Source organism: Gorilla gorilla, chromosome 16 (assembly GCF_029281585.2).
Source record: "Gorilla gorilla gorilla isolate KB3781 chromosome 16, NHGRI_mGorGor1-v2.1_pri, whole genome shotgun sequence".
NCBI lineage: Eukaryota > Metazoa > Chordata > Mammalia > Primates > Hominidae > Gorilla > Gorilla gorilla.
The window spans coordinates 44,475,831-44,499,164 of NC_073240.2; the positions used below are offsets into that span (position 1 = coordinate 44,475,831).

A 23,334-nucleotide genomic window follows, 5' to 3' on the forward strand; every position below is an offset into this window, starting at 1 on the left:
GAAGCTAGAGACTATATTCTGAACACTCAGCTGGCACCCTTCCAATCCTTCCTAAGTTTTTCTTCCAACATCCCCTCCCTTCAGGCCTTTTGACCTTTCCCAAGAATGAAAGTATGAGGCTCACAATTTTTTTTTTTTAAGACAGGGTCTCACTCTGTTGCCCAGGCTGCAGTGCAGTGGCACAATCATAGCTCACTGCAGCCTTGGTCTCCCAAGCGCAAGTGATCCTCCCATCTTACCTTCCCAAGTAGCTGGGATTGCAAGCACACACCATCATGCCTGGACAATTTTTTTATTTTTAGTAGAAACGAGGTCTCACTATGTTGCCCAGGTTGGTCTCTAACTCCTGAGCTCAAGTGATCCTCCCACCTTGGCCTCCCATAGTGCTGGAATTATAGGTGTGAGCCACAGCCCCCTGCCTCCTTGAATTTTTTAAGCTAGAAGGGACTCATAGATCATCCAGTTCAACTTTCTTATTTTAGAGATGAAGAAACTGAGATCCAAAAGGGACCTCCTTTGCTCAAGGTCACATAGTTTTTTAGAAGCTAAGCTGGACTAGAATCCAGGTCTCCTGACTCTGAGGACCAACTGTATTGTTAGAAAATAAATAACTATTTTTTTTAGGAACCAGCAGTTTCTAAAGCCAAGATGGACACAAATTGAAGGGCATGTGAAGAATCAGTTGATTATATGTAGAGCACGCCTATTATGTGAGGAGCACCCTACTAAGAAGGAATACAGGAAATAGCAACAAAAAGACACGTTTGTTCTGCTTGCAAAAGTGTATTATCATGTAAGCCTATGCTCAAAGCCAGTTGCCCACACATATAAATTCTAAGAAAACAAAGAGAATTCCATTGCCAATGAGAGGATTAAATAAAATATGAATAATCTCTGAAGTATGAAATAAATCAGACCAGTCACTGTCCCCAACAGCTGATCTAGAGGAGGGTTAGGACTCCACAGTCCCTTCTCCTACTATAGCCTATAAGGACAGAGTGGTCAAGAAGAAACAAGACTGATACCCAAGTTCTCAGGATTTGCCTCTCTACTTCCAAATCCATCTTAGCCAAGACCCTGGGTTTGGCTTGGGACTTAACATTCACAGGGGAAATGGATGGAGTGGAAAGGAGTTCAATTCCCTTGAGGCCACCAAGAAGGGACCATGGTTTCAGGGGTCCCAGGATTTTGGGGTCACCAGAGCAATCAGGAAGTTCAGATGCCTGATGATTCCCACCCTGGAATTCAGGACCTCTCCCCTATACAGCAACTTCCTCCACCTTTCATGTTCAAACAGGCTCTAGAATGAGATTCCAGAGAGTAATAACAGTTGCTAAATATGACTGCTTTTCTTCAGAGAAGCTAAAACTAGCTGGCTCTATCCCAGACCACCCCAAGCTTTGTCCTACATACACTTCCTCCACTGAATACTTTTCTGGTGCAGTCATGCCAACTCTGTTCTGCCCAGTCCTCAGATCATCTCAGAGGGTGGTCTCTACCTTACCACCACCATCTGCCAACCAGTTCCATGTCTATACTTCTGCCTTGCTCTTGAAAGCATTCCCATGGCCCACTTAACTGGGACAGACACACCTATCCTCTTTTCCAGTCTGTCTGAAACCTATTCTTTCCTGGGACTTCTGGGAAGAGAGGTTCATTTCTTAGTTCTACACTATTGTTGTTTTGGGTTTTTTTTTTTGTTTGTTTTTTGTTTTTGAGACAGAGTGTCACTCTGTCACCCAGGTTGGAGTACAGTGGCACAGTCTCAGCTCACTGCAACCTCCATCTTCTGGGTTCAAGCAATTCTCGTGTCTCAACCTCCCAAGTAGCTGGGATTACAGGCATGCATCACCATGCTCAGCTAATATTTGTATTTTTAGTAGAGATGGGGTTTCACTATGTTGGCCAGGCTAGTCTCAGAACTCCTGATCTCAAGTGATCTGCCTTCCTCGGCCTCCCAAAGTGCTGGGATTATAGGCATGAGCCACTGCGCCTGGCCAGACCTACACACTTGTCATTTATTTCTCATGCCCCAAACCATCTTCCTCATTTCAGGAATCTAGAAGGCAACTTATTCTCATAAAATTAGCCTGGAAAGTTACCAAAACTTTTCTCCCCCTTGCTGGTCGAAAAGCTGACCATTTTGGAGCCAAGAAAATGGGTGCCAAGGACAAAGGCAACAGAAAAATTAGAGGCGCTAAATAGAGAGAATAATAGGACAAGACAGAAACAGCCAGGGGACCAAGACCAGACCCCACACAATCATGTCTGACCTCCAGTTCTAATTAATGGCTCACAAGGCACTGTGCTCAGAGATAGTTCCTCCCAAGGACCGCCCCCCACCCAAAGAATACAATACCCTCCGAGGCTTGGTCCTTCCTGCCGTCTGTGCTCTTAGAAAAAGCTGAATGATGTTCTCTACCCCTTTCCAGGGATCCAAAAATCAAGAGACATTTCCTCAAAGTCCTGAGAGATGCCTCTGCCACTACACCAGTCTCAGACTTGTCAATTTTCCAGAAGGAAGGGGAAAAAGTTACAGGATTAGGAGATGATGGAGGAAAGGGCAAGGTGGTAGGAAGGGCAAGAGCGGGGATGTGAAAAACACAGGTTTCAGGGGAAGACATGGCACATTTCTTCAAATGAGGAATACGACATTTATGAGGGTTGCAAGTACCTCTATTTATAGCTCTGTCTCTGATAACTCTGAAGGTTCAGAGTCTCCATGGCCCCTTAAGGTCTGGGCTAGACTGGAGAGACAGATAAGGAATGAGAGGGAAGGCCAGAAAAACGCCCTTTGGCCAGGGAGATGTGGTTGGTATAGAAAATCAAGAGATAAACACCTTCCTGGGATGGAATAATCATCTGAGATCCAAGTTCACATCTAACTATGGCTTCTCCCACTTCATCCTCCCTACCTCCACCTGATGATATTCCACTGATTGGACAGTCCCAAATCCCATGACAAAGGTTTCCCACAATAAAACTCTGAAGAACAGACAGACAACTTTTCCAACAATAGGTGAGAAATGCTGGCAAAACCATACCTAGGCCACTCTGCTTCATTTCTGTGGGTGGCCGTGAAGATGAAAAGAGCCGGTAGCCACCAGGCCTCGAGGATGAAGTCTCAGAAAGTACCTGCAGAAAAAGGACTCTATATTAATCATTTGGCCACCTCAACCCCAAAGTATAAAACCCAGGTCCTTGATTCCTGTCCCTACAAAGCCAAGCAATGTTAGAAAGTTTGGAAGTACCAAAGGATTTATAGGGGAAGAGGGATGAAAAGGGAACAGAGAATGTACTTTATGGAGGGAACTGTCCGGGGCATTTTTTACACTAGAAGGCACTTCTATTTTCAAGATGCCTTTCCCACAGCCCTCCCATTCCCAATCTGAGTTTGAGAAATCATTATTCAACCCATTCCTAGTTCTCAGCAGAGCAGAGTTTCCTAATTGTATCTATCCCCCCACCAGACTCAGAAAGCCAATCACAATGGCTCAGCCACAAATAAGAGTCTGGCCACCCTCTCTTCTTTCCATGGGAGAGCTGTGGCTACTGCAACCATACTACATTCCTTGTTAGAACCAAGAAGCCCGCCCCTCCAACTGTCTCACCCCTAGAAACATGAAACAGAATTCTTACAATGCCCACAAGGGCCCAATCACACAACCCCCAAAACACACACATCCCACCCAGATAGTGTCTGAGCCCCTAGATCCCAAAAGGCAAAGACAGAAGGCAAGACAGGAAGGTGAGGTAGGGAGGGACACCTGTGTGCAGGATGCCAGGTGAATGGTGGACATAGCCCGGGGCTGTAGGCCGATGGCTAGGGAAGGCCGGGGGAGGTCTCCCGACCTCCTGCAGCGCCATCCCCGCAAGGGGATGAGGTCCAGGTTCCCTGTGCACTGCATGTTCATGACCTGCAATCAGACCGGGTGGAAAGCCGGTCACGGCTCCTTTAAACCCCAGGCTCCCAAAAGCCCCAGGGCCCACAGGGCAGAGCTAGTTACAGGGCTAGAGAGCATGACCAGCTAGGGCATAGCTGCTATAAAGGTCATAAGTTTTATAATCTAAAATAGTTAAAAAGTATGAGATGACGAGGAGAAGAAGGGATGGAGGGAAGGATAAGTTGTATGCCTATATTTATAGAGCAAGGAAGATAAACATTAATATTAGTATCATAAGGCTTTGTGACCAAGGAGCAGAGAGATAATTTTCTTGCAAAGCTGAGGAAAATATCCTGGACAACCATCACCCTGGATAAGCCAGGGTCTAAGCAGCACTAGTAATTGAAAAAAAGGACTGTGATTACAATAGGAAGCTTCCTATAGGCCTGAAAGAAGTCAATCTTATCAAGTCTGAGAGATGATACACAGAGATTTCCTTTACCTGTGCCTTTTTTTTTTTTTTCCAACTTATAATGTTTTAAAATTTTTTGTAGAGACAGGATCTTGCCATGTTGCCCAGGCTGGTTTTGAACTCCTGGCCTCAAATGATTCTCCCACTTAGGCTTCCCAAAGTGTTGGGATTACAGGTGTGATCCACCACACCCAGCTGTCTATGTCTTATGACTGCATAAACCAGAAAAAAATGGTTGGGGGGTGGGGGACGCGGTTCAGGCACAACAATACCAGGAGAGACTAGCAGACCATGTGAATAGGAAAGACATTTGGAGGAGCAGTTTATTGATGGAAGATTATGTATCATTCTATCCATGTGATCTATTGCATGTGAGTATAAAGGGTAATAGAGTACTACGGATACCAACCTACACCTACACCTCAAAGAGAAAATAATGTCTATCCTACCTAAAGAAACTCTGCATATTACCGATGTCAGTTTCACCTTAAAATAATCAGGAAGTAAAGGATGAATCAAAAGAAGAGACTGTAGTTCGTCTTCTCAGCTTTCTCCAAAATCTGAATTGCAAACCTTTTGCTGAACCTAGGTCAGCTCGTTATAGATTCTTCTGATATATCCCTAAAATGGAAAAACCAATTCCTCTAAGATAGAGACCTGGCACCGAGCCAGGGTGAACACAGTCATTAGGACAGAGCAGAATCTAAATCAGACAGTCAAAGTCTCTGAGACAGGGATAAATTGTGCTGTCAAAATGAATGTAAGTGATACAGAAGGAGCTAGATAGGGAAAAAAAAAAAAAAAAGGATATAATTGGGCCAAAGACAGAAACAGTTTTTCCAGGAAAAAGACCAAAACAAAAACCTCAGATGGTTAGCTGGACACAATATGAGATTAATAACACTTACTGCCTTTAGGCTAGAGAGCTAGAACCAGAACTAGAAACAAACTCCAAGAATAGCAGAATATAGGCCCATGCTGATAAAGATCCTCATCAGAACAAGAGGAAGACAGACAGAGCTCTTGACTGACCCACTTTCTGGAATGACAATACAGATAATGTGCCAGGTATTTGCTCCTATCTGAGCTATAATTTTTACCCAAGGTGACCAAGAGCTGGAGAGGGCTGGACCTTTAATACCAATTGTATTGTTAATATATTACTGCTTGTTGAGCATCTATAAAGTGGATACTACTCACATTTTAGAGGTGAAAAAAAACTGAGGCTTAGAGAAGTTAAGGTCAGAGAAATGTAGAGAAGTTACCCAGCCAAAGTCACACAGCTTCCAAGTATTAGACTGGGATTTTGGCCCAGAGTTCAAGCTGTTTCCACTAGATTTCCTTTTAAAGAACTACCTTTTCAAATTCATCCAGAGGCCTCCTTCTTAATCTTATCTCTTTAAACCCTTATCTCTCAGGCATCCCTCAATGGCAACTCTTTAATCTGAGAAGTAGCAACCAGGTTAAAGAAGCTCTATTGGGAGACCAGCTGTGAAAGAGAGATACGTAAAACATATCAATCAGAGCAGGAGGACTCTGCTTCAAGTCCCAAGAGACCCCCAGGGGGATCTAGTGGATCTGTGGATATAGTCCTATGAGCACTGCCACCCCTTCATTTCTTCCCAAGGCCCTCTCATTACCTCCATGGAACCAGCTTTTCGGTTACGAATGAGGGGTGATCTCCTCGGGAGGCCAGGGCCCTCAGGAGGCTGGGGTGAAGTCTGCAATGCCCGGTCTGGTTCATCTGATGCCTTTCCTGGACACAGGTTCTCCATACTGCCTTGGTTGGTTTTCATCTCCTCGTTCTATACAATAAAAGGCAGATAAGAGAGGTGTTAATGGCCTCCAAAATCCTAATCCCAGACTACCCAGCCCTTTTACTTCTCCCTGTACTGCTTCTCACCACTTGGTTCCTAAGTCCTTCACTCCCAAATCCCAGCACTCTGACCCACCTCAGAAGAGGCTGGACGGAATCCACAGCCAGCTGGGGCACTGCCTTCTTCCTCAACACCTTTCACTCCGGGGCTGAAGTGTAGCTCCACATGGAACCGTTCCTCTGATAAGGGATCCTATGGAGCATAACCACAAGAGGGGGAAGTTGGGAGAAACTGGATATTGTGGTGGAAGTAGAGAGGAACTCAAGGGGATTCATCCTCCCAGGAATTCAGGGTCTACTCCCACTCTGGGGCTGACCTGTTACAGCTTCCTTTCAACTATATATTGTCTCTTACAGGATCCTCACTCCCTCATCTCTACCATTTGTGATTTTGTCATTGCACATGACTTTTGAACTTCCAGCTTTACAACCCTTCCCATCACCTTCCACAATAACTCAGCTTGGCTGTGGTGCATATAGCAAAACATTTAAAGATATCTTGTGGGCCAGGAGCAGTGGCTCACACCTGTAATCCTAGCACCTTGGGAGGCTGGGGCAGGCAGATCACTTGAGTCCAGGAGTTCGACACCACCCTGGGCAACATGTTGAGACCCTATCTCTACAAAAAATTAGCCGGGCATGGTGGCACATGTCTGTCATCCCAGCTACTCGGGAGGCTGATGTGAGAGGATCACTTGAGCCCAGGAGGCAGAGGTTGCAAGACTGCAGTGAGCTCAGATTGTAGCACTGCACTCCAGCTCGGGTGACAGAGGGAGACCTTGTCTCAAAAAAAAAAAAAAAAAAAAAAAAGTATCATTGTGGAGCCATATGCAGAAGGTATATGTATAACCATGTTTGAGGAAATAAGACTCATAACATTGTCCCAAATTCCATACTCTTCCTAATGCCAGAGCTGTGTTCTAGGTTACCTCTCTGGCTCAACAACATCCCAGAACATATTTTCCGTTCCAGTAGGAACCTAGTGGATACTCTCTGTCATGCTGTGCATAAGTGCCACACCTAGCTGGATTCTCCAAATTATAAGGATAAGCAAGTTTGTTTTTTTTAAAATAGAAGTCAAAAGAAGGGGCCTTCCTCTCATCTCCCAACTGCTAGCTCCTCACCTGTGTGTTGTCCTCATAAAGCATGATGACAATCTGGGTCATGTAGTTAAGCTCTGAGATGGCACTAAGATAATCCAAAGCTCGCTGCCATTGTGCATCCTGGGTCTCCTACCAAATGCAAAAAAGAGGTAAGCCATTGCCTAAGGAAATGGGAGTCAGAGAATGAGCAGGGAGCCAATGAGAATGGAGAAAGCTTTCATTTGAGAAGAGTAAAAGAATGCTGGGAAAAAGCTGTTCACAGGCTAAAGAAGAAGGAGGATCCTTACATCAAGAAGTCCTCCATAACGGAAGACACTGAGCAGGGAGTGGACATGGCTCTCACTGGTGAAATAGAGACGCGTTCGAACATGGCGACCTGGGGAGAGCACACCTCGGGAGTACCTGAGATAACAGCTAAATCACTCACACAGTCAGTTAACCCTGTTCCCACCCTTCTGCAAACTCCCTCCTCCCACCTCAAAGACTTCTCTCCTTTCCATCCCAAAATCTTGTCTATTCTTGGTTCCCCAGGCTGTCCCAGCTTTGATTCCCCCAAGGCTCCCTGACATGCCCCTCCCTCCATCCAACACCCCTCCCAGCCCTCCCTCACAGGGGATGCAGCTTGTTGACAGACTCATCCTCGTGGGTTCTCTGCAGGTCAAGTAGTATCTTCCGCAACAGTGGAAGACAGAAGCCCACAGCAATTTCCAGTTTCTTCTCCCGACTGATCCCGTACTCCTAGGGGCCACAGGCCAGGAATAAATACCTCAATAAATCTTGTTTTCTCATGCTTCATTTCCCAGGACCAAGATCATGCCTGTCTTCACCTCACGTCTAGGACTTCTTTCATATCCACTACATTCCCCCTCTTCCAGGTGTCTCCTAAATTAGCCTCCTGTACTTACCAAGAGCCAGAGTGGACCCTGAGAAATGCAGCAACTCAACTTATTCCTTCTCTAAGTTGCTTTCCTCTAGTCCCAAATCACCCTTCCTTTCCACCTTTTCTCTCTTTCCTTCCCAACACCCTCATCCCCAGGCTAGGTCCCTTATACAAGACACACCTGGGGAATGACCACATCAGCCAGTGCCTTAGAGAGACGGAGCAACTCTGCTGTGCCTTGAAGTCCCAGACTCCCATTGTGCTGCACATCATACTTGACACAGTCATAGATGTCAGGGATCTTACTGATATCATAGCGCCCACTCTTCTGTCGAAAGTCACGCTCCAGCTTGCTCCAACGCTGTAGCATTAGCTCTAGTGTCTCACTGTGGTAGAGCTGCAGGTCTGGAAGAAAGGCAGGAATCAGATAAGAATCAAAGATTTTACCTCCAACAAAAGACCCTGACAACTCTGAAGTACAGCCAGAGGGAGGAGGAAGCCTGGTCTCTGACATTTAGGAGATGACACCAGCATGCCTGAGAAACCCATCCATACCTGAGACCTTGAAGGGAAGATAGTAGTATTCATACCCACCTACAGACCTGGGGTCCTGCATTCGTTCCCGGATCTGGTGGGTGAGGTTTTCGATCAGGGCAAATACCTGATCACAGACCTTCACAGGATTCTGGATGATAGTCATGGAGTTGAGCAGGGAAGTACTTCTGGTGGGAGCCAGCTATGAAGAATAGAGAGAAGAAAAGCCAGACAGGCTCAGCACTAATTGCCCAGATTCCTGTGAGTTTATTACACAGAGACTACCCACAATACAGCTCTGTATGTTGGTTCACTCCAGTGAGCATTCTTAGGTTACTGGGCATACTAGCAGTTCTAGGCCTTCAGGTAAGGGCACTGCTCTAGCATATAGTCATCTAAGAGGGATTGATTTTAAGAGTCCAGAGAAAATAAAACAGACCTAAGTTCTTTTCTTGAGGGCTCTAGAATACACATGGAAAATACTGGAGAATAAAGATTGAACCAAAATCCCTCAAAATCTCCACAGAATGTTTTCATGAGTAGAGATCACAGATAACATTATCTTCTTCCTCTAAACAAGATGCTAGCCTGAGCCTAGAGTAGAAATGCTGCCTCAAAACTGGGTTCTGACTCAGGCTTGTAGGACAGTAACAGTCAATGAGAAATGGGGAGGCAGAATCAAGACTGTGGCTGAAAATGCACAATTCTGTTTAGGTCCTCACAAGTTTCATTCTTGCTCGCAAAAGAAGGCAAGGCAGAAAGGAAAGCTGCCTTAGCTTTTTTGAGTTTGACAGTGAGCAATGGATTGGGAAGTAAAGGAGCAAGGTCCTGTTCCTTATCAAGTCCTACTCAGAGAACACAGAAAATCCTATGGGCTCATAGCAATGTGCTTAGCTACTTAACTCATTTAAGAACCAATCAGAAATGTTACACAACAATGTAAATACATGTAATGCTACTGAACTGTAAACTTAAAAATGGTTAAAATGGTACCACAATTCTAAAGTTTTAAACATTTTTTTAAAAGAACATATCAGAAATGAGGAGTGGGAAGAGTAGAAAACCACTGCCTGGTCATCTGTGGCCTAGATATGCAGGAAAAAGAACGACCATATTGGGTAATGGCATATAGTGGGATTAATACTATAAAGCAATGTAACAGCCTGGGCGTTGGAGTTAGACCCCTTGGGTTTGTATTAGCTGGATGACATGAGGAAAATTGCTTAGATTCTTCTGAGCCTAGGTTTCCTCATCTGTAAAATGGGAGGAAAGTCCTTGTGGTCTGCAGTCCTTGTAGTGCTTTAAAGATGACCATCAATTCTTTGTCTTCCTTTCCTTCCCTTCCCTTAAATCTGGCTGGCCCTGTAACTGTTTTACCAATAAAAAATAACAAAGTTATGTTGTGCTAATTCTGGGCCTACACTTTAAGAAAGCTTCTAAGCTTCTGTTTTTGAATATCCCTAAAGCTACCATTTAATACATCTGGCTATCATGCTACGGAAACCATATGAAGAACCATGTGGAGAAAAGAGGCACTGAGATTACGGGGAGAGCATGAAGAGGGAGAGAGCCAGCCATCCCACAATCCCAGCTGAACTTCCAGATGGTTCCAGCTCCAGTCAATATCTGACTGCAATTTCAAGAGAGACTCCAAGCAAGATCAGATGAGCCCAGAACTGTGAGAGATAATAAAATGGTTGCTGTTTTAGGTTACTACGTTTTGGGGTAGTTTATTATGCAACAATGGATAACTGAAACGTTCTTTTGTTCAGGATCCTTGGGATCAGAGCTGTGCTTTGGAACTGAGAATCTGTGGGACTTTAGAAGTTAATACAGTACATATGCCATATGTATATAATACCTCCATCAGGGCCCATGGCATAACCAAACACATTAATATTTCTGCCACAAAATGCACGACTATTTACACTAAGTGGGAAAACTAAGGATTATAAAAGTCTTATGACAGTTCGTGTCAGGTTTAGCTGCCAAATGAATCTCAATGTCAAGAAAAAAATCTTTTTAATTTTCAAAATTATGCATAAGAGATTGTGGACTTGTACTTATCTCAAAGGGTTGCTGTAAGGATTAAATAATATATGTGTAAAATAACTAAAACAGTGCCTGGCATGCAGTAAATACTGTTATTATTGATCCCTACTATTTAGAATTCTAGGAATTGGGGATCCAGGCTATTTTCGAGCCTGACCTGATCGTACTCCTCAGGGCCAAAGGGCGCATCCTGCTGTAGAATATGGTGCAGCCGAGCCTTCACCCGGTGCTGGCAGCTGCTCAAGGAATCCCCATCGCTGTCCAGTAGCCCATTCATGTTGGCACTCTTCACCATTTGCACCAAAATGGGTGTCAGCTCCCCTTCTAGAGCCAGAAGGCCCTAAAGAGAAAGCACAAGGTCTATTTGTTTCCCTTGCAGGTTAGCATCCCTAGGCCTAGATGGTCCCAGGGATCGAATGGGAGCTGGTTGAAGAGATGGGGCCTACCCTCACCAATTATTCTCAGCTCATTCTCGGTAGTACAGAATGGGTCCGATACATGCAGAAACTTCTCTGAGTTGGCCTACAAGCACCCTGAAATGCTCCAACTGGTTCTCCAAACTCTCTGCTTCTCTACCTAATAGAAACTGGGACTACAGAACTGTAGTATGCACCTTGGCGAAGGCAGCAGCAGTCATCTGAACACGACCCTCATCAGAGGCATAGATCTTGAGATCGTGGCGGAAAGTGCTATGGAGACGAAGCAGCCCACAACCAGGGAAGCCAGCATAGTCACCTGGGGACAAAGGTGGGGGACCAGGAATGGACTGCTATAAATACTCGTGGAAGAAAAAATATTCATTTCCCCACTGTCTCTGTCCCTTCATTTTCCCCAACTTACTCTCTAATCATTTTATCCTGGCCCTGCTATGCGTTCACTCCCCAAAACACTCACCCTGTCCTCCAGGGTACATGCAGCGAAAAGCTCGCCCCAGCTCCTCAGCCTGAACACGGCCAGCAGGAGTCAGTTCTCCACCCCACTTCAGTACCAGCAACAGAGATGGCGCCAGAGTTTCCCTCTGTGGATCTGAAGGAATAAGGGGCAGTGAATGGTCTAGATCTAAGAAAAATAGTGGGAACATCTAAACGTTAGGTCTTCTGAGGAGACCAGAGACGTAATTTGGGGTAAAGGTCATCTATAGGCTCAAGTAAAAGAGATCTTGTGGGGAAAGAAGATGGACAAAAAAAATAAAAAGAACACAAGATCTGAGAGGTAGTGGTAAGGGGGACTACAACTTACCTTGCCCCTCATTAGAAGCTTTTACTCCATGAGGGTAGTAAGTCAATTGTACCTTCCGGTTTATACCTGAGAAGTGACCATACCTGCAGGATAAAGTCACAGTTTATGTTCTGTTCCAGCACCCCAATTCTCACTGTTATTGGCTCCCTTTTGCTATCCCCTTTCTCACATCTCCAATACAGACTTCAGCTGCTCTAGTTTTCCAGTCTTCTCCTCGATCTCACCACCTGGTTCTTTCTCCAGTTCAGCCAACAACAGCCTTGTGATATCCAGCACCTCCTAGAGGAAATAATAAGGTATCCATGCAGAAGGCCAAGTCCTAGACAGTTACCTTTCCATCCTAGTCTTTTATCAAGACTCCCAATGCCATATCCTCTATCTCTCTCATGGCACTGCTCCTCCTGGCCAGATTCACTACCTTACCTGGAGCTGCTCAGGTCGCTTGAGTTTTAATTTCCCTGTCTTGTAGCCACCATGTTTTTCAAACAGAGCAAAAAACCTGAAGAAGTAACGAGAAGCTCCAGTGTGGCATGAGACAGTCAAAGCCTCCAGGACTTGCCCCCCATGCAGTCTTCCTCACAAAAACCTATTTATGTAAATTAGGACACTCTTCTGACCTTGGGTGTTTCACTTCCATCTTCATCTTCTGCTTGGGAGTACGATCCCCATGACGAATAATTGCAATGACACAACGAAGTTCCATCCTAAGATCATAAATGTTATCAGAGCCTCTCCCACACCCCCATCCCACCTGCTGTCATCACATTACTTGACATGTCAAAAAACAGAGGGGCTGAGCAGGGCTCAGGCCTGTGATCTCAGCACTTTGGGAGGCTGAGGTGGGAGGATCACTTAGGCCCAGGAGAAACATAGGGTGAGCATGAGCAACATAGGGTGAGTCTGTCTCTATAAAAAAAGTTAAAAGAAAAAAAAGTATCCAGGCATGGTGCCACACGCCTGTGGTCCCAGCTATTTGGGAGGCTGAGGTGGGAGCATCACTTGAGCCCAGGAGATAGAGGCTGCAGTGAACCATGAGTGCACCACTGCACTCCAGCCTGGGAGACACAGCCAGATCCTGTCGCAAAAAAAAAAGAAAGAAAGAAAAAGAAAAGGGAACTGAGATTAGGCATACAAATGGAGGCTGGGCATGGTGGCTCATGCCTGTAATCCCAGCTCGTTGGAAGGCCGAGGCGGGTGGATCACTTGACGTCAGGAGTTCAAGATCAGCCTGGTCACATGGTGAAACCCCGTCTCTACTAAAAACACAAAAATTAGCCAGATGTGCTCACCTGAACCCAGGAGGTGGAGGTTGCTGTGGGCCGAGATCATGCCACTGCACTCCAGCCTGGGCAACAGAGCTAGATTCTGTCTCAAAAACAAACCAAACAAAACAAAAAAAATGGCGGGGGAATATAAGTGGAGTTAAGAAGACTGTGTATAAGAGGCCTAGGATCCGTTAGATAGTGTGGGGTCAGGAAGTAACCATTAGTCTGGCTTAAGGAATCCCATGGGTCTTAAGTAGGTTACTCCAGATGTTTTGCTTTTGCTTACATAGTGCCAGATGTGGTGGGAACAATGGGAATGTCCTCAGCCTCCGTGGGGATGGACCATGGAATCTGGAACTGTGGGGCAAGCTCCCGCATTATGGTGTTCCTAGAAAGAGAAACAAAGAAGCCATGTAAAAATGAATAAACCAGAACTACTCAGAGGAATGAAGCTCACAAAAACAAGCAGGCTGCAGGCAGAAGAATACATTAATAAAAAGCCTAAAAACATACAAACAAATACCCATATTTATGTAGTACAAATATAAATAAATACATGGAATGACAAACACCAAATTATGGATTGTGGTTCCCTCTGGGAATGGGGAGGGGATGTTACTAGGGAGGAGTACATAGGGGCTTCGATTATACACACACACACACACACACACACGTATGTGTACATGCACACACATATGTGTATAGTTTGTGTATATACACACATGTATGTGTATATAGATACACACATATGTGTATATAGATGAATATATGTATGTGTATATATACATATATATGTACATATATACACATATATACATATGTGTACGTGTGTGTGTGTGTATATACATACATATATATATATATATATATATATATATTTTTTTTTTTTTTTTTTTTTTTTGAGATAGAGTTTCGCTCTTGTTGCCCAGGCTGGAGTACAATGGCATGATCTCAGCTCACTGCAACCTCCACCTCCCGGGATCAAGTGATTCTACTGCCTCAGCCTCCCAATCAGCTGAGATTATAGGGGACCACCACCACGGCTGACTAATTTTTTGGGTTTTTTTGGGTTTTTTTTTTTGAGATGGAGTCTCACTCTTGTCACCCAGGCTGGAGTACAGCGGCATGATCTCGGCTCACTGCAATCTCCGCCTCCCGGGTTCAAGTGATTCTCCTGTCTCAGCTCCCAAGTAGCTGGGATTACAGGCACCCACCAATATGCCTGGCTCATTTTTTTTTTGTATTTTTAGTAGAGATGGGGTTTCACCATGTTGGCCAGGCTGGTCTCGAAGTCCTGACCTCAGGTGATCCATGCACCCTGGCCTCCCAAAGTGCTGGGATTACAGGCGGAAGCCACTGAGCCTGGCCAATTTTTTGTATTTGTAGTAGAAACGAGGTTTCACCATGTTGGTCAGGCTGGTCTCAAACTCCTGACCTCAGGTGATCTACCCGCCTCAGCCTCCCAAAGTGCCAGGATTACAGGCGTGAGCTACCGCACCCGACCTATATTCCTAATATTTTATTTCTTAAGCTAGGTGGTGAATACATAGATGCTCACTATAGTCATCATTCCTCATATATTTCTGAATGGTTTATACATTACGTGACAAATTTCTTGGAAAGTCAAGTTGCAGAGCAGTATTATAGTATGACCACATTTAGTAAAAGAAATACAGTTTGGATATGGCAGAAAAAGATAAATTGTTATGTCTAAAACTGTTAACAACAATGGTCTCTGGGAGGGGCAGTGTTAGAAAGGCAAGGAGCCTGAGGAGCCCTTCCTTTCTTATTTTTATTTTTTTAATCTAATTAATTAATTTATTTATTTATTTATTGGGATGCAGTTTTGCTCTTGTCACCCAGGCTGGAGTGCAATGCCACGATCTCAGCTCACTGCAACCTTCACCTCCTGCGTTCAAGCGATTCTCCTGCCGCAGCCTCCCTAGTAGCTGGGATTACAGGCATGCGCCACCATGCCTGGCTAAGGTTGTATCTTTAGTAGAAACAGGGTTTCACCATGTTGACCAGGCTGGTCTCTAACTCCTGACCTCAGGTGACCCACCCGCCTCAGCCTCTCAAAGTGCTGAGTTTATAGGCATGAGCCATCGCGCCTGGCCTGCTTTTTCACTTTTAAATCATATTCGTGATATTTAAAATAAAGCAAAAACTTTCAAATATTCTTCTGTAAGCCCATTCTCCCCAGCGCAGACCACTATGTCTCTTACCCCAGAATCTTGGCACAGTCATCGTAGTATTTCATCGAGTTCTTGACAAAACTAAAGCCATTCACATCACACACAAAGGAATGACCATTGGCACGAAGAAGGTCAAATCCACAAACTGTTTGCTGCAAGGAAAAGAAGAAAGATGAGAACAAGACAGTTACTCTTCCCAGACCCCTGTTCCTTCCTTTCTCCCTCATTTCACAACCTCCCTGGGCCCTCCTCTACCTTGAAAGCTACGCAGACTTTCCTGGCCACCAGCTTTTCCATGGCAGTCAGCATGACTGGATATCGAATCTCTTTCCCCTCACTGTCTCGTTCAACCTTCCCATCCAAAGCTGGAGATTTTCTAGCTTCAGCATGGGCATAATCTGGCCCCACTGTATACACCTGCAGGTACATAGCATCACTGAGTATGCCCACAGCTCACCCTGTATATGAGAAGACAATATGAGCACTAGGTCTGTAGATGAGTTTCAGAGTAAAACAACAACAACAAAAACAAAACAAATCCTGAGCATTAAGGAGACTGACCAACATTTTTCCTACTGAGCCTTACTGAAGTATCATTATGAATTTCTCCTCGGGACTCCACTACTGTCAGGTAGTCCTTATTAAAAATAATTTACCAACATTATACCATTTTTCTAAGTCAGCCTTGCCCTTGCTCTGATAGTGAAAATGTGAATCCTCCACTCATTATCTTCACCTGAATATGAAAGCCAATCACATTCACATCATGTTATTTTCTAGGACCTCCTCCCCATATACTTCCACCTGCTTCCCAAGTACCCCATCCCCACCCACACATCTGTAATCTCTTAAATCCCTATATCCACCATAACCTTGACATCTGTGCCATCTGTTGGCATAAACTCCTCATAGATGTACGACCCTGTCTTTCGGACGCTGCTCTCAGGAGAGTAAACACTGCTTCGGCTGCCAATCTTCAAGAGAAAAAAAGAAGAAAAAACAATGTTGCCTCAACTCTCTGCTCTGTCCCCAAATTCTCCATCTTCCTTCCCCACAATCTCATCCTTGCCCTTTCACCTCTCTGACTCCCCAGATGCTCAAATATCCCCCCTACCTTACGAAAGAGACGCTGGCTTCCTCCTCCAGCTGAGCTGGGGTAGTAGATGTAAACATTGTGGTCTTCTGCACTCACTGGCTTCTCCACAAAGGGCTTGGGAAAGACAGCTCCATTGACCTCTACTTGGTCTTCACCTTCTATCAGGTTGCATTCTGAAAGGTGGATGTGTAGTCATTTCTATGGCCTAAGGTTGTGGAATATTACTAATTCTCATTTCCCCCAGGTTTTCATCTCTATAACCCTCAAATTTTTATGACTATATCTTTGTAATAGACGAGGTAAAATCTCTATATAACAGGTCCAACCCTCTGTCCGAAGACTCATGGCTCTTACCCCACCCATAATCCAATAACCAAAACCCCACATAGATAGGTGGTATACAGGAGATGTCTAGAAGATGGAAACGTGGCTAAGTCATAGAAAGCAAGGAAAGGCAGGACTAACCCTCCCTCAGGCCAGGTACTCACCCTCAGGCCGGGCAGGATCACGGTTGAGCACAGCATATCGAGGCAGATCAATACCCTCTTCCTGCAGGATCCGGTACACCTCCCTCCTGTCACCCCCAAATAAAATAGCTGGGAGAGGTGGGAGTAACTAAGGGGAGAGGCTGGGGATTTCATTTGCACAGGATTAAGACACCAGGGCACAAAATTATGGTACAAAAATTAGGCATGTTGGTTTGACTCTGCCCCTCCCAGAGTGGGTTCCCTGAACACGCATGATCCCAAAGCCACCCATCTCACTGGTCAACAGGAAGTTATACCTATCTTGGATGTAATACTGCATGGCCAGATCATTGATAAGAAAGGGGTTTCGAAGCTTGGAGTAAGCAACAGCTTTGTCCAGAGGAAAGCCTGGAATGGAGACAGGAAATAAAGAGACCAAAGGAAGGGAGAGAAAGAGAACGAGAAAAGAGCAAGAGAGATACAAAGACATATTAAAGCTATTAGCTGCCACTGAGCTCCTCTACCCATTCAACCCATCACTTATTCTTCTGCTCAGCTCCCCAAGTCTAGGATATTTATCAAGAAAAAGTAAAACAGAAGTTATTTTTACAGTCCTTCCAGAGACCCAATTCTGTCGGAGATCCTAAGACACTTAGAGTTGTCCTGAGGTTAGACTATAGGCTTTAAACCCCCGGCAACTCCTCCAAGATGTAGGGAAAGCAAACTCCTTGGCATCATTCTCTAGTGTGTCACAAGTAGCTGACAGCTCTTTACTAAGGAAATAAGACAATAAGAACCTCATTTCCCGAACCAGTATTCCCACCACCATTCCCTCCCATTTTCCTTCACAGACCCCAACCTTTGGAGTGGAAAGAGATGAGGCAGTGGCAGGATGGCCAGTTTTCCACAGGTTCATTAAGGATTACATCTTCTCCCAGAATGATAACAGTCAGGTAGTCAAATCTGCAGAGTCGCTCTAGGATTTGAGTCATTGGCTTGGACTTGGATTTCTTGGTCATGGCACAGATGCCAACAATGATCTGAGGTTCCGGAGGCTACAGAGAGGAAGTGCTATCAGAAACTCAAGAACTTCGCACCAATATCACCCCCTTCTGGGAACACTGTCTTATCTTCTTAGGGCACAGAGTTTCTTGCCAGGACTCTGGACCTATGGGATAAAGGGTGCCTCCTAACTTTGATCGAGGTTGAGGCACAGCTAGGGATTCCAACTGCCTACAGAATCGGAGCCTTTCCGCAGTAGGAAATATGTGCTCAAGCAGGAGAGCTAGAGAACCAACAACCATGAGACGACAGGAAGATCCTAAGGGCAGGGGTTTCTTTTTTTTTTTTTTGGAGATGGAGTCTCACTCTGTCGCCCAGGCTGGAGTGCAGTGGCACGATTCCTGCTCACTGCAACCTCCAACTCCTGGGCTCAAGCGATTCTCCTGCCTAGACCTCCCAAGTAGCTGGGATTACAGGCGCCCACCACCACACCCAGCTAATTTTTGTATGTTTAGTAGAGACAGGGTTTCACCATGTTGGACAGGCTGCTTTCGAATTCCTGACCTCAAATGATCCGGCCGCCTTGGCCTCCCAAAGTGCTGGGATTACCCACGCCTGGCCAGGGCAGGGATTTCTAAGAGAGGCAACCTAACCAATCTCTACTGCCCCTCCCCTAAACCAGGATAGGGCCTGTTTATGACAGGGAGTCTATGCATTCGGAAAGAACAGAGAGTTATCTCTAACCAATAGAATCTTAACTCTCTAGGACAGAGGCTCCAACCCCAAGTTACATCATTTTCCCCATTCTTACCACTTCATCCTCCTCGTCCTCAAGGAGCTCGCTGTCACTCTCTTCTGGCCTCATGCCTATTCCACGGGTGCCCAGCCCCTCATCTCCAGCTCCAAGGAAGAAGTGGGCCGTGGTACTCTCGCCCTCACTGGCCGTCAATGACCACATCCCTGCCGGAACACCCACTCATCCCGCTCTGCAGAGGGGGGTACCCCATCAGCTCAGAACCCAAGCCCCCTGGCAGTGGGTGGGGCTGGGGATGGAGATGAAAAGCATAAGAGGGAACTATAAGGGGAAACAAAACAAAGCTATAGGAAGAAGGATCAACAAGAAAGGAGGCATATGGGCTATGACTTGAGATGCTAAAAGAGCCATAAAAGAAAAGCAAGGTATCCCTTTTCCTCCCTGCTCACCCCACCCCAACCAATAAATTAGTAAGAGGATCAGATAATCAGCCCTTACAATGCCGGCATGTCCCTGATTTGGCCAGCAAGAAACATTAACTTCAGGCAGCAAATGGGAAAGGCAGGTCCTCGAGGAAGGCTACTCTTGAGTCCTACCAGAAGAGAAGGTTAGAGAGACATTTCAAACTTTGGACTCATTTCACAATGTTCCTAGCCCTTTTCCACCTCCTCACAGTAATGTTGAATTCAGTAATTTAATTCAAAGGCAGAGGAATGAGAGAGCTCAGCTGCCTTTCCCCTTAAACCTCATCTTCATTCTTCCCAAGATTAACTCAAAAAATATTTATTGAGGGCACCCTACATTCTAAGCGTTATATCAGAACATTAAGGCCAGGCACACTGGCTTACACCTATAATCTCAGCGCTTTGGGAGGCTGAGGAGGGTGGATCACTTGAGTCCAGGAGTTCGAGACCAGCCAGGGCAACATGTCGAAACCCAGTTTTTACAAAAACATACAAAAATTAGGCAGGCATGGTGGTGCATGCCTGTAGTCCCAGCTACTTGAGAGGCTTAGGTAAGAGGATCATTTGAGCCCAGGATGCGGACATTGCAGTGAGCCGAGATCACGCCATTGCACTCCAGCCTGGGTGACAGAGTGAGACCCTCTCTCAAACCAAAAATTTAAAAAGTAATAAAACCCCCATGCTCTCTCTCTCCTTCATCTACTCCACCTTAAAAGACAGTTGCACAGCCAGATACCATGGTTCATCCCTATAATTCCAGCACTTTGGGAGGCTGAGGTAAGAGGATCTCTTGCGCTTAGGGGTTTGAGACCAGCCAGGGCAACATAGCAAGACCTCATCTCTACAAAAAAATTTTAAGGCTGGGTGCAGTGGTTCATGTGTGTAATCCCAGCACTTTCGGAGGCTGAACCAGGATGACTGCTTGAGCCTCAGAGTTGGAGACCAGCCTGGGCAATATAGGTAGACCCGGCCTTTACAAAAGCTTTTTCTTAAATTAGCCATGCATGGTGGCACGTGCCTGTGGTCCCAGCTACTTGGGAGGCTAAGTTGGGAGGATTGTTTAAGCCCAAGAGGTCGGGACTGCAGTGAGCTGTGATTGTACCACTGCACTCCAGCCTGGGCGACTCAAAAATACCATTTCAAAAGAAAAAAAATTTTTTTTCTTTTCTTGAGACAGAGTCTCGCTCTGTCACCCAGGCTAGAGTGCAGTGGCGTGACCTCAGCTCAATGCAACCTGCACCTCCCGGGTTCAAGCAATTCTGCCTCAGCCTCCCGAGTAGCTGGAACCACAGGCACACCCCACCATACCTGGCCAATTTTTGTATTTTTTTTTTAGTAGAGATGGGGTTTCACCATGCTGTCCAGGCTAGTCTCGAACTCCTGACCTCATGATCCACCTGCCTCGGCCTCCCAAAGTGCTGGGATTACAGGCGTGAACCACCATACCTGGCCAAAAAGTTTTTAAAAATTAGCCAGGCATAGTGAGTGGCACAAGCCTGTGGTCCCAGCTACTCAATAGACTGAGGTGGAAGGATTGTTTAAGCCCAAGAGGTCAAGGCTGCAGTGAGCTGTGATCGTGCCACTGCACTCCAGCCTGGGTGAGAGCAAAACCCTGCCTCAAATAATGATGATGATGATAATAATAATAATAATAATAGAAGACAAATGCCCAAGTTCAGAAAATCTGTTCAGGGAAAGAGGTCTAGTGTGGTTGGGAAGTTGAGAATACAGGCATCCATACAGCAGTCTCCAGCCCACTCTCAAACTGAAATCTCAATGTTCTCTCTAGTGTCCCCTGGTACTATAGAACCAGTGGTAGTCTAGGCCAAGATCCCTCACACCAGGAGCTACAGTGAAAAAAAAAAAATCCTGCCTAAAACTGTACCAGTAAGAATATCTTAAGACTTTAACTTGAACCAGCAGTTCCACTTCTGCGTACACACAAGTAATGTAGTTGTTCTCAACCAGCTGTGATTTTGCTGCACAGGGGACTTTTGGCAGGAGACATTTTTGGTTGTCACAATTGGAAAGGTACTATTGGTGTCTAGTGAGTAGAGGCCAGGGATACTGCCAAACATTCTAAAATGCATAAGATATCTCCTCACAACCAAGAATTATCCAGCCTTAAAATCTCAGTAGTGCTGAGGCGGAGAAACCCTGCTGTAGAGAAATTCTCCTACATAAGACTTTTGTGAGGAACTTCTTAATCCTCTTCATCTCTCTGTTGGTAATGAGAAAAAGTGAAAACAGTTCAGAGGTTACAAGTAGAATCCATAAATATAATGTCATATATAGAAATGATAGACTAATAGCAATGTAAAAATAAAAACTATATGTAATAAATGGACAGTTTCCAAACACAAACTGCAGAAATATACCTGCAGTACAACGCTATTGTATAAATACAAATGTTACATATGGTTTATGACTGCATATATAATTAGTAGAAGTATAAAAACAGGGACTGGAAAGAAAGACATCAAATTCATGATAGTGGTTACCTTTGAGGAGAAGGGAGAATGGAACTGAGGATTCAAATGGTACTCCACAACCTTATCTACAATGTTTATTTCAATTGTAAAAAAAGATCTGAAGCAAATACACAGAAGGTTAACATTTGTTCCTATGAATTGTAAGGATATGAATATGTTATTATTTTCCAAAAATAAAAATTGAGTCACACATCAGCAATTTTCCGTGGTCTCCAAAAGTTCTCAGAAACACTGACCAATGACTCTAGTGAAAGCCACAAACTCCTTAAGTAAATGAACTTGTTTTACAGAAATAATATCTTATATATGTAATTAGTCTCATAGATTTTGAAAATAGTCTTGAATAATTATTTTCTCTATCTTTATTTTAAACTCTTTCATGACAACTGAGGTTTGCAATTTTGACCAGAAAAGTTCTAGCTGACCACCAGGCACGGTGGCTCACACCTGAAATCTCAGCACTTTGGGAGGCCAAGGCAGGCAGATCACTTGAGGTCAGCAGTTCAAGAACAGCCTGGCCAACATGGTGAAACCCCGCCTCTACTAAAAATACAAAAAATTAGCCGGGTGGGGTGGCGCACGCCTGTAATCCCAGCTACTCAGGAGGCTGGGGCTGGAGAATGGCTTGAACCCAGGAGGCGGAGGTTGCAGTGAGCCGAGATCACACCACTGCACTCCAGCCTGGGCAACAAGACTCAAAATCCTGTCTCAAAAAAATAAAAATAAAAATAAAGTTCTAGCGGACCTTTATATAGACCTCGACCTCTCGACCTTTCCAGTTTTCATCATCTGCTGTCTTTACTTCTCAACTGCCACGGGGGTGCGACATTCTCCTTAGACTTAATATTTTTAGTTGTGCATTGCAGGTCTCATACATACACTCTTCCCCGTGATAAAAACGCTATTTTTTGAATTCCTTTTCACTGACCTGACCCAATTTCCCTGACTTGGGACATTCCCAAGGTCCCTGTATAGTTTGAGCAAGTAGAATTTCGTTGCATTCTTTATCTTCGCTCTGAAGCAGGGACTTTCTCTCAACTCTAAGATTCCTAACCCTTTGCCCTTTCTTCCATTGAGTCCTTCCTCGTTTTCCACTGAAAGTACACTCATGTTCTTGAAATTCTACTGCAACTACATAACGGGGCATGGTAACTAATAGAATAGGGAAGAGACTGTTTACAAATATGTGGCTGAAGAGAGACGAAAGGTCTAAATTCCCAGTTAACAAAGCAAAAATAGAAGCCTGACAGAAATAGCTATGAAATAAGGCAGGATTTATTTAGATGCACCTCTGGGAGAAGCTGGGCTTTAATGTGGTGTTCCCAGAGCCCTTCCCTGTTTTCCATGCTCTTCTCCCCATCCGCCTCTCCCCCAAGCTTTGTTGCGAAAGAAAAGAAAACTTCACACTCCACACTGGGCTAAAGGGCAGTCTTACTCTGACAGGAATCAATGTGAATGGAAGGAAAGAAGCAAGGAGACAGGCGAGTAAGGTAACGAGGGAGGGGCAGGCAGGCAATCTTCTCAGGAACATCTATGTTAAATCAGATCTGGAGAGGGGT

General features: G+C 45.0%; 1 protein-coding gene and 1 long non-coding RNA gene across 7 annotated transcripts in view; one reads left to right on the top strand and one right to left on the bottom strand.

The window, feature by feature from the left end:
- Positions 1 to 23,334, bottom strand: part of LOC134757313 (inositol hexakisphosphate and diphosphoinositol-pentakisphosphate kinase 1-like) — a 69,239-nt gene that overhangs the window by 44,753 nt on the left and 1,152 nt on the right. For 4 of the 6 annotated variants that reach the window (XM_063698965.1, XM_063698963.1, XM_063698966.1 and 1 more), the window contains exons 1-25: positions 19,318 to 21,648; positions 18,877 to 19,051; positions 17,923 to 18,118; positions 17,381 to 17,471; positions 17,085 to 17,170; positions 16,615 to 16,769; positions 16,373 to 16,474; positions 15,756 to 15,917; positions 15,531 to 15,652; positions 13,592 to 13,693; positions 12,658 to 12,744; positions 12,464 to 12,539; positions 12,210 to 12,319; positions 12,041 to 12,123; positions 11,696 to 11,827; positions 11,415 to 11,536; positions 10,959 to 11,141; positions 8,810 to 8,951; positions 8,397 to 8,620; positions 7,946 to 8,073; positions 7,623 to 7,737; positions 7,357 to 7,464; positions 6,309 to 6,425; positions 5,997 to 6,161; positions 3,045 to 3,135 (exon numbers count right to left, since the gene is read on the bottom strand). In XM_063698965.1, coding sequence (XP_063555035.1) covers positions 3,045 to 3,135; positions 5,997 to 6,161; positions 6,309 to 6,425; positions 7,357 to 7,464; positions 7,623 to 7,737; positions 7,946 to 8,073; positions 8,397 to 8,620; positions 8,810 to 8,951; positions 10,959 to 11,141; positions 11,415 to 11,536; positions 11,696 to 11,827; positions 12,041 to 12,123; positions 12,210 to 12,319; positions 12,464 to 12,539; positions 12,658 to 12,744; positions 13,592 to 13,693; positions 15,531 to 15,652; positions 15,756 to 15,917; positions 16,373 to 16,474; positions 16,615 to 16,769; positions 17,085 to 17,170; positions 17,381 to 17,471; positions 17,923 to 18,118; positions 18,877 to 19,023 — 3,046 coding nt within the window. In that variant the 5' untranslated portion in view covers positions 19,024 to 19,051; positions 19,318 to 21,648. Of the gene's footprint in view, positions 1 to 3,044; positions 3,136 to 5,996; positions 6,162 to 6,308; positions 6,426 to 7,356; positions 7,465 to 7,622; positions 7,738 to 7,945; positions 8,074 to 8,396; positions 8,621 to 8,809; positions 8,952 to 10,958; positions 11,142 to 11,414; positions 11,537 to 11,695; positions 11,828 to 12,040; positions 12,124 to 12,209; positions 12,320 to 12,463; positions 12,540 to 12,657; positions 12,745 to 13,591; positions 13,694 to 15,530; positions 15,653 to 15,755; positions 15,918 to 16,372; positions 16,475 to 16,614; positions 16,770 to 17,084; positions 17,171 to 17,380; positions 17,472 to 17,922; positions 18,119 to 18,876; positions 19,052 to 19,317; positions 21,650 to 23,334 lie in introns of those variants that run through there. The other 2 variants (XM_063698962.1, XM_063698961.1) reach the window with 2 other exon arrangements.
- Positions 4,422 to 10,462, top strand: LOC109023376 (uncharacterized). The gene is made up of 2 exons (XR_008672052.2): positions 4,422 to 4,727; positions 10,216 to 10,462. It is a non-coding gene; the product is annotated as an uncharacterized lncRNA (long non-coding RNA).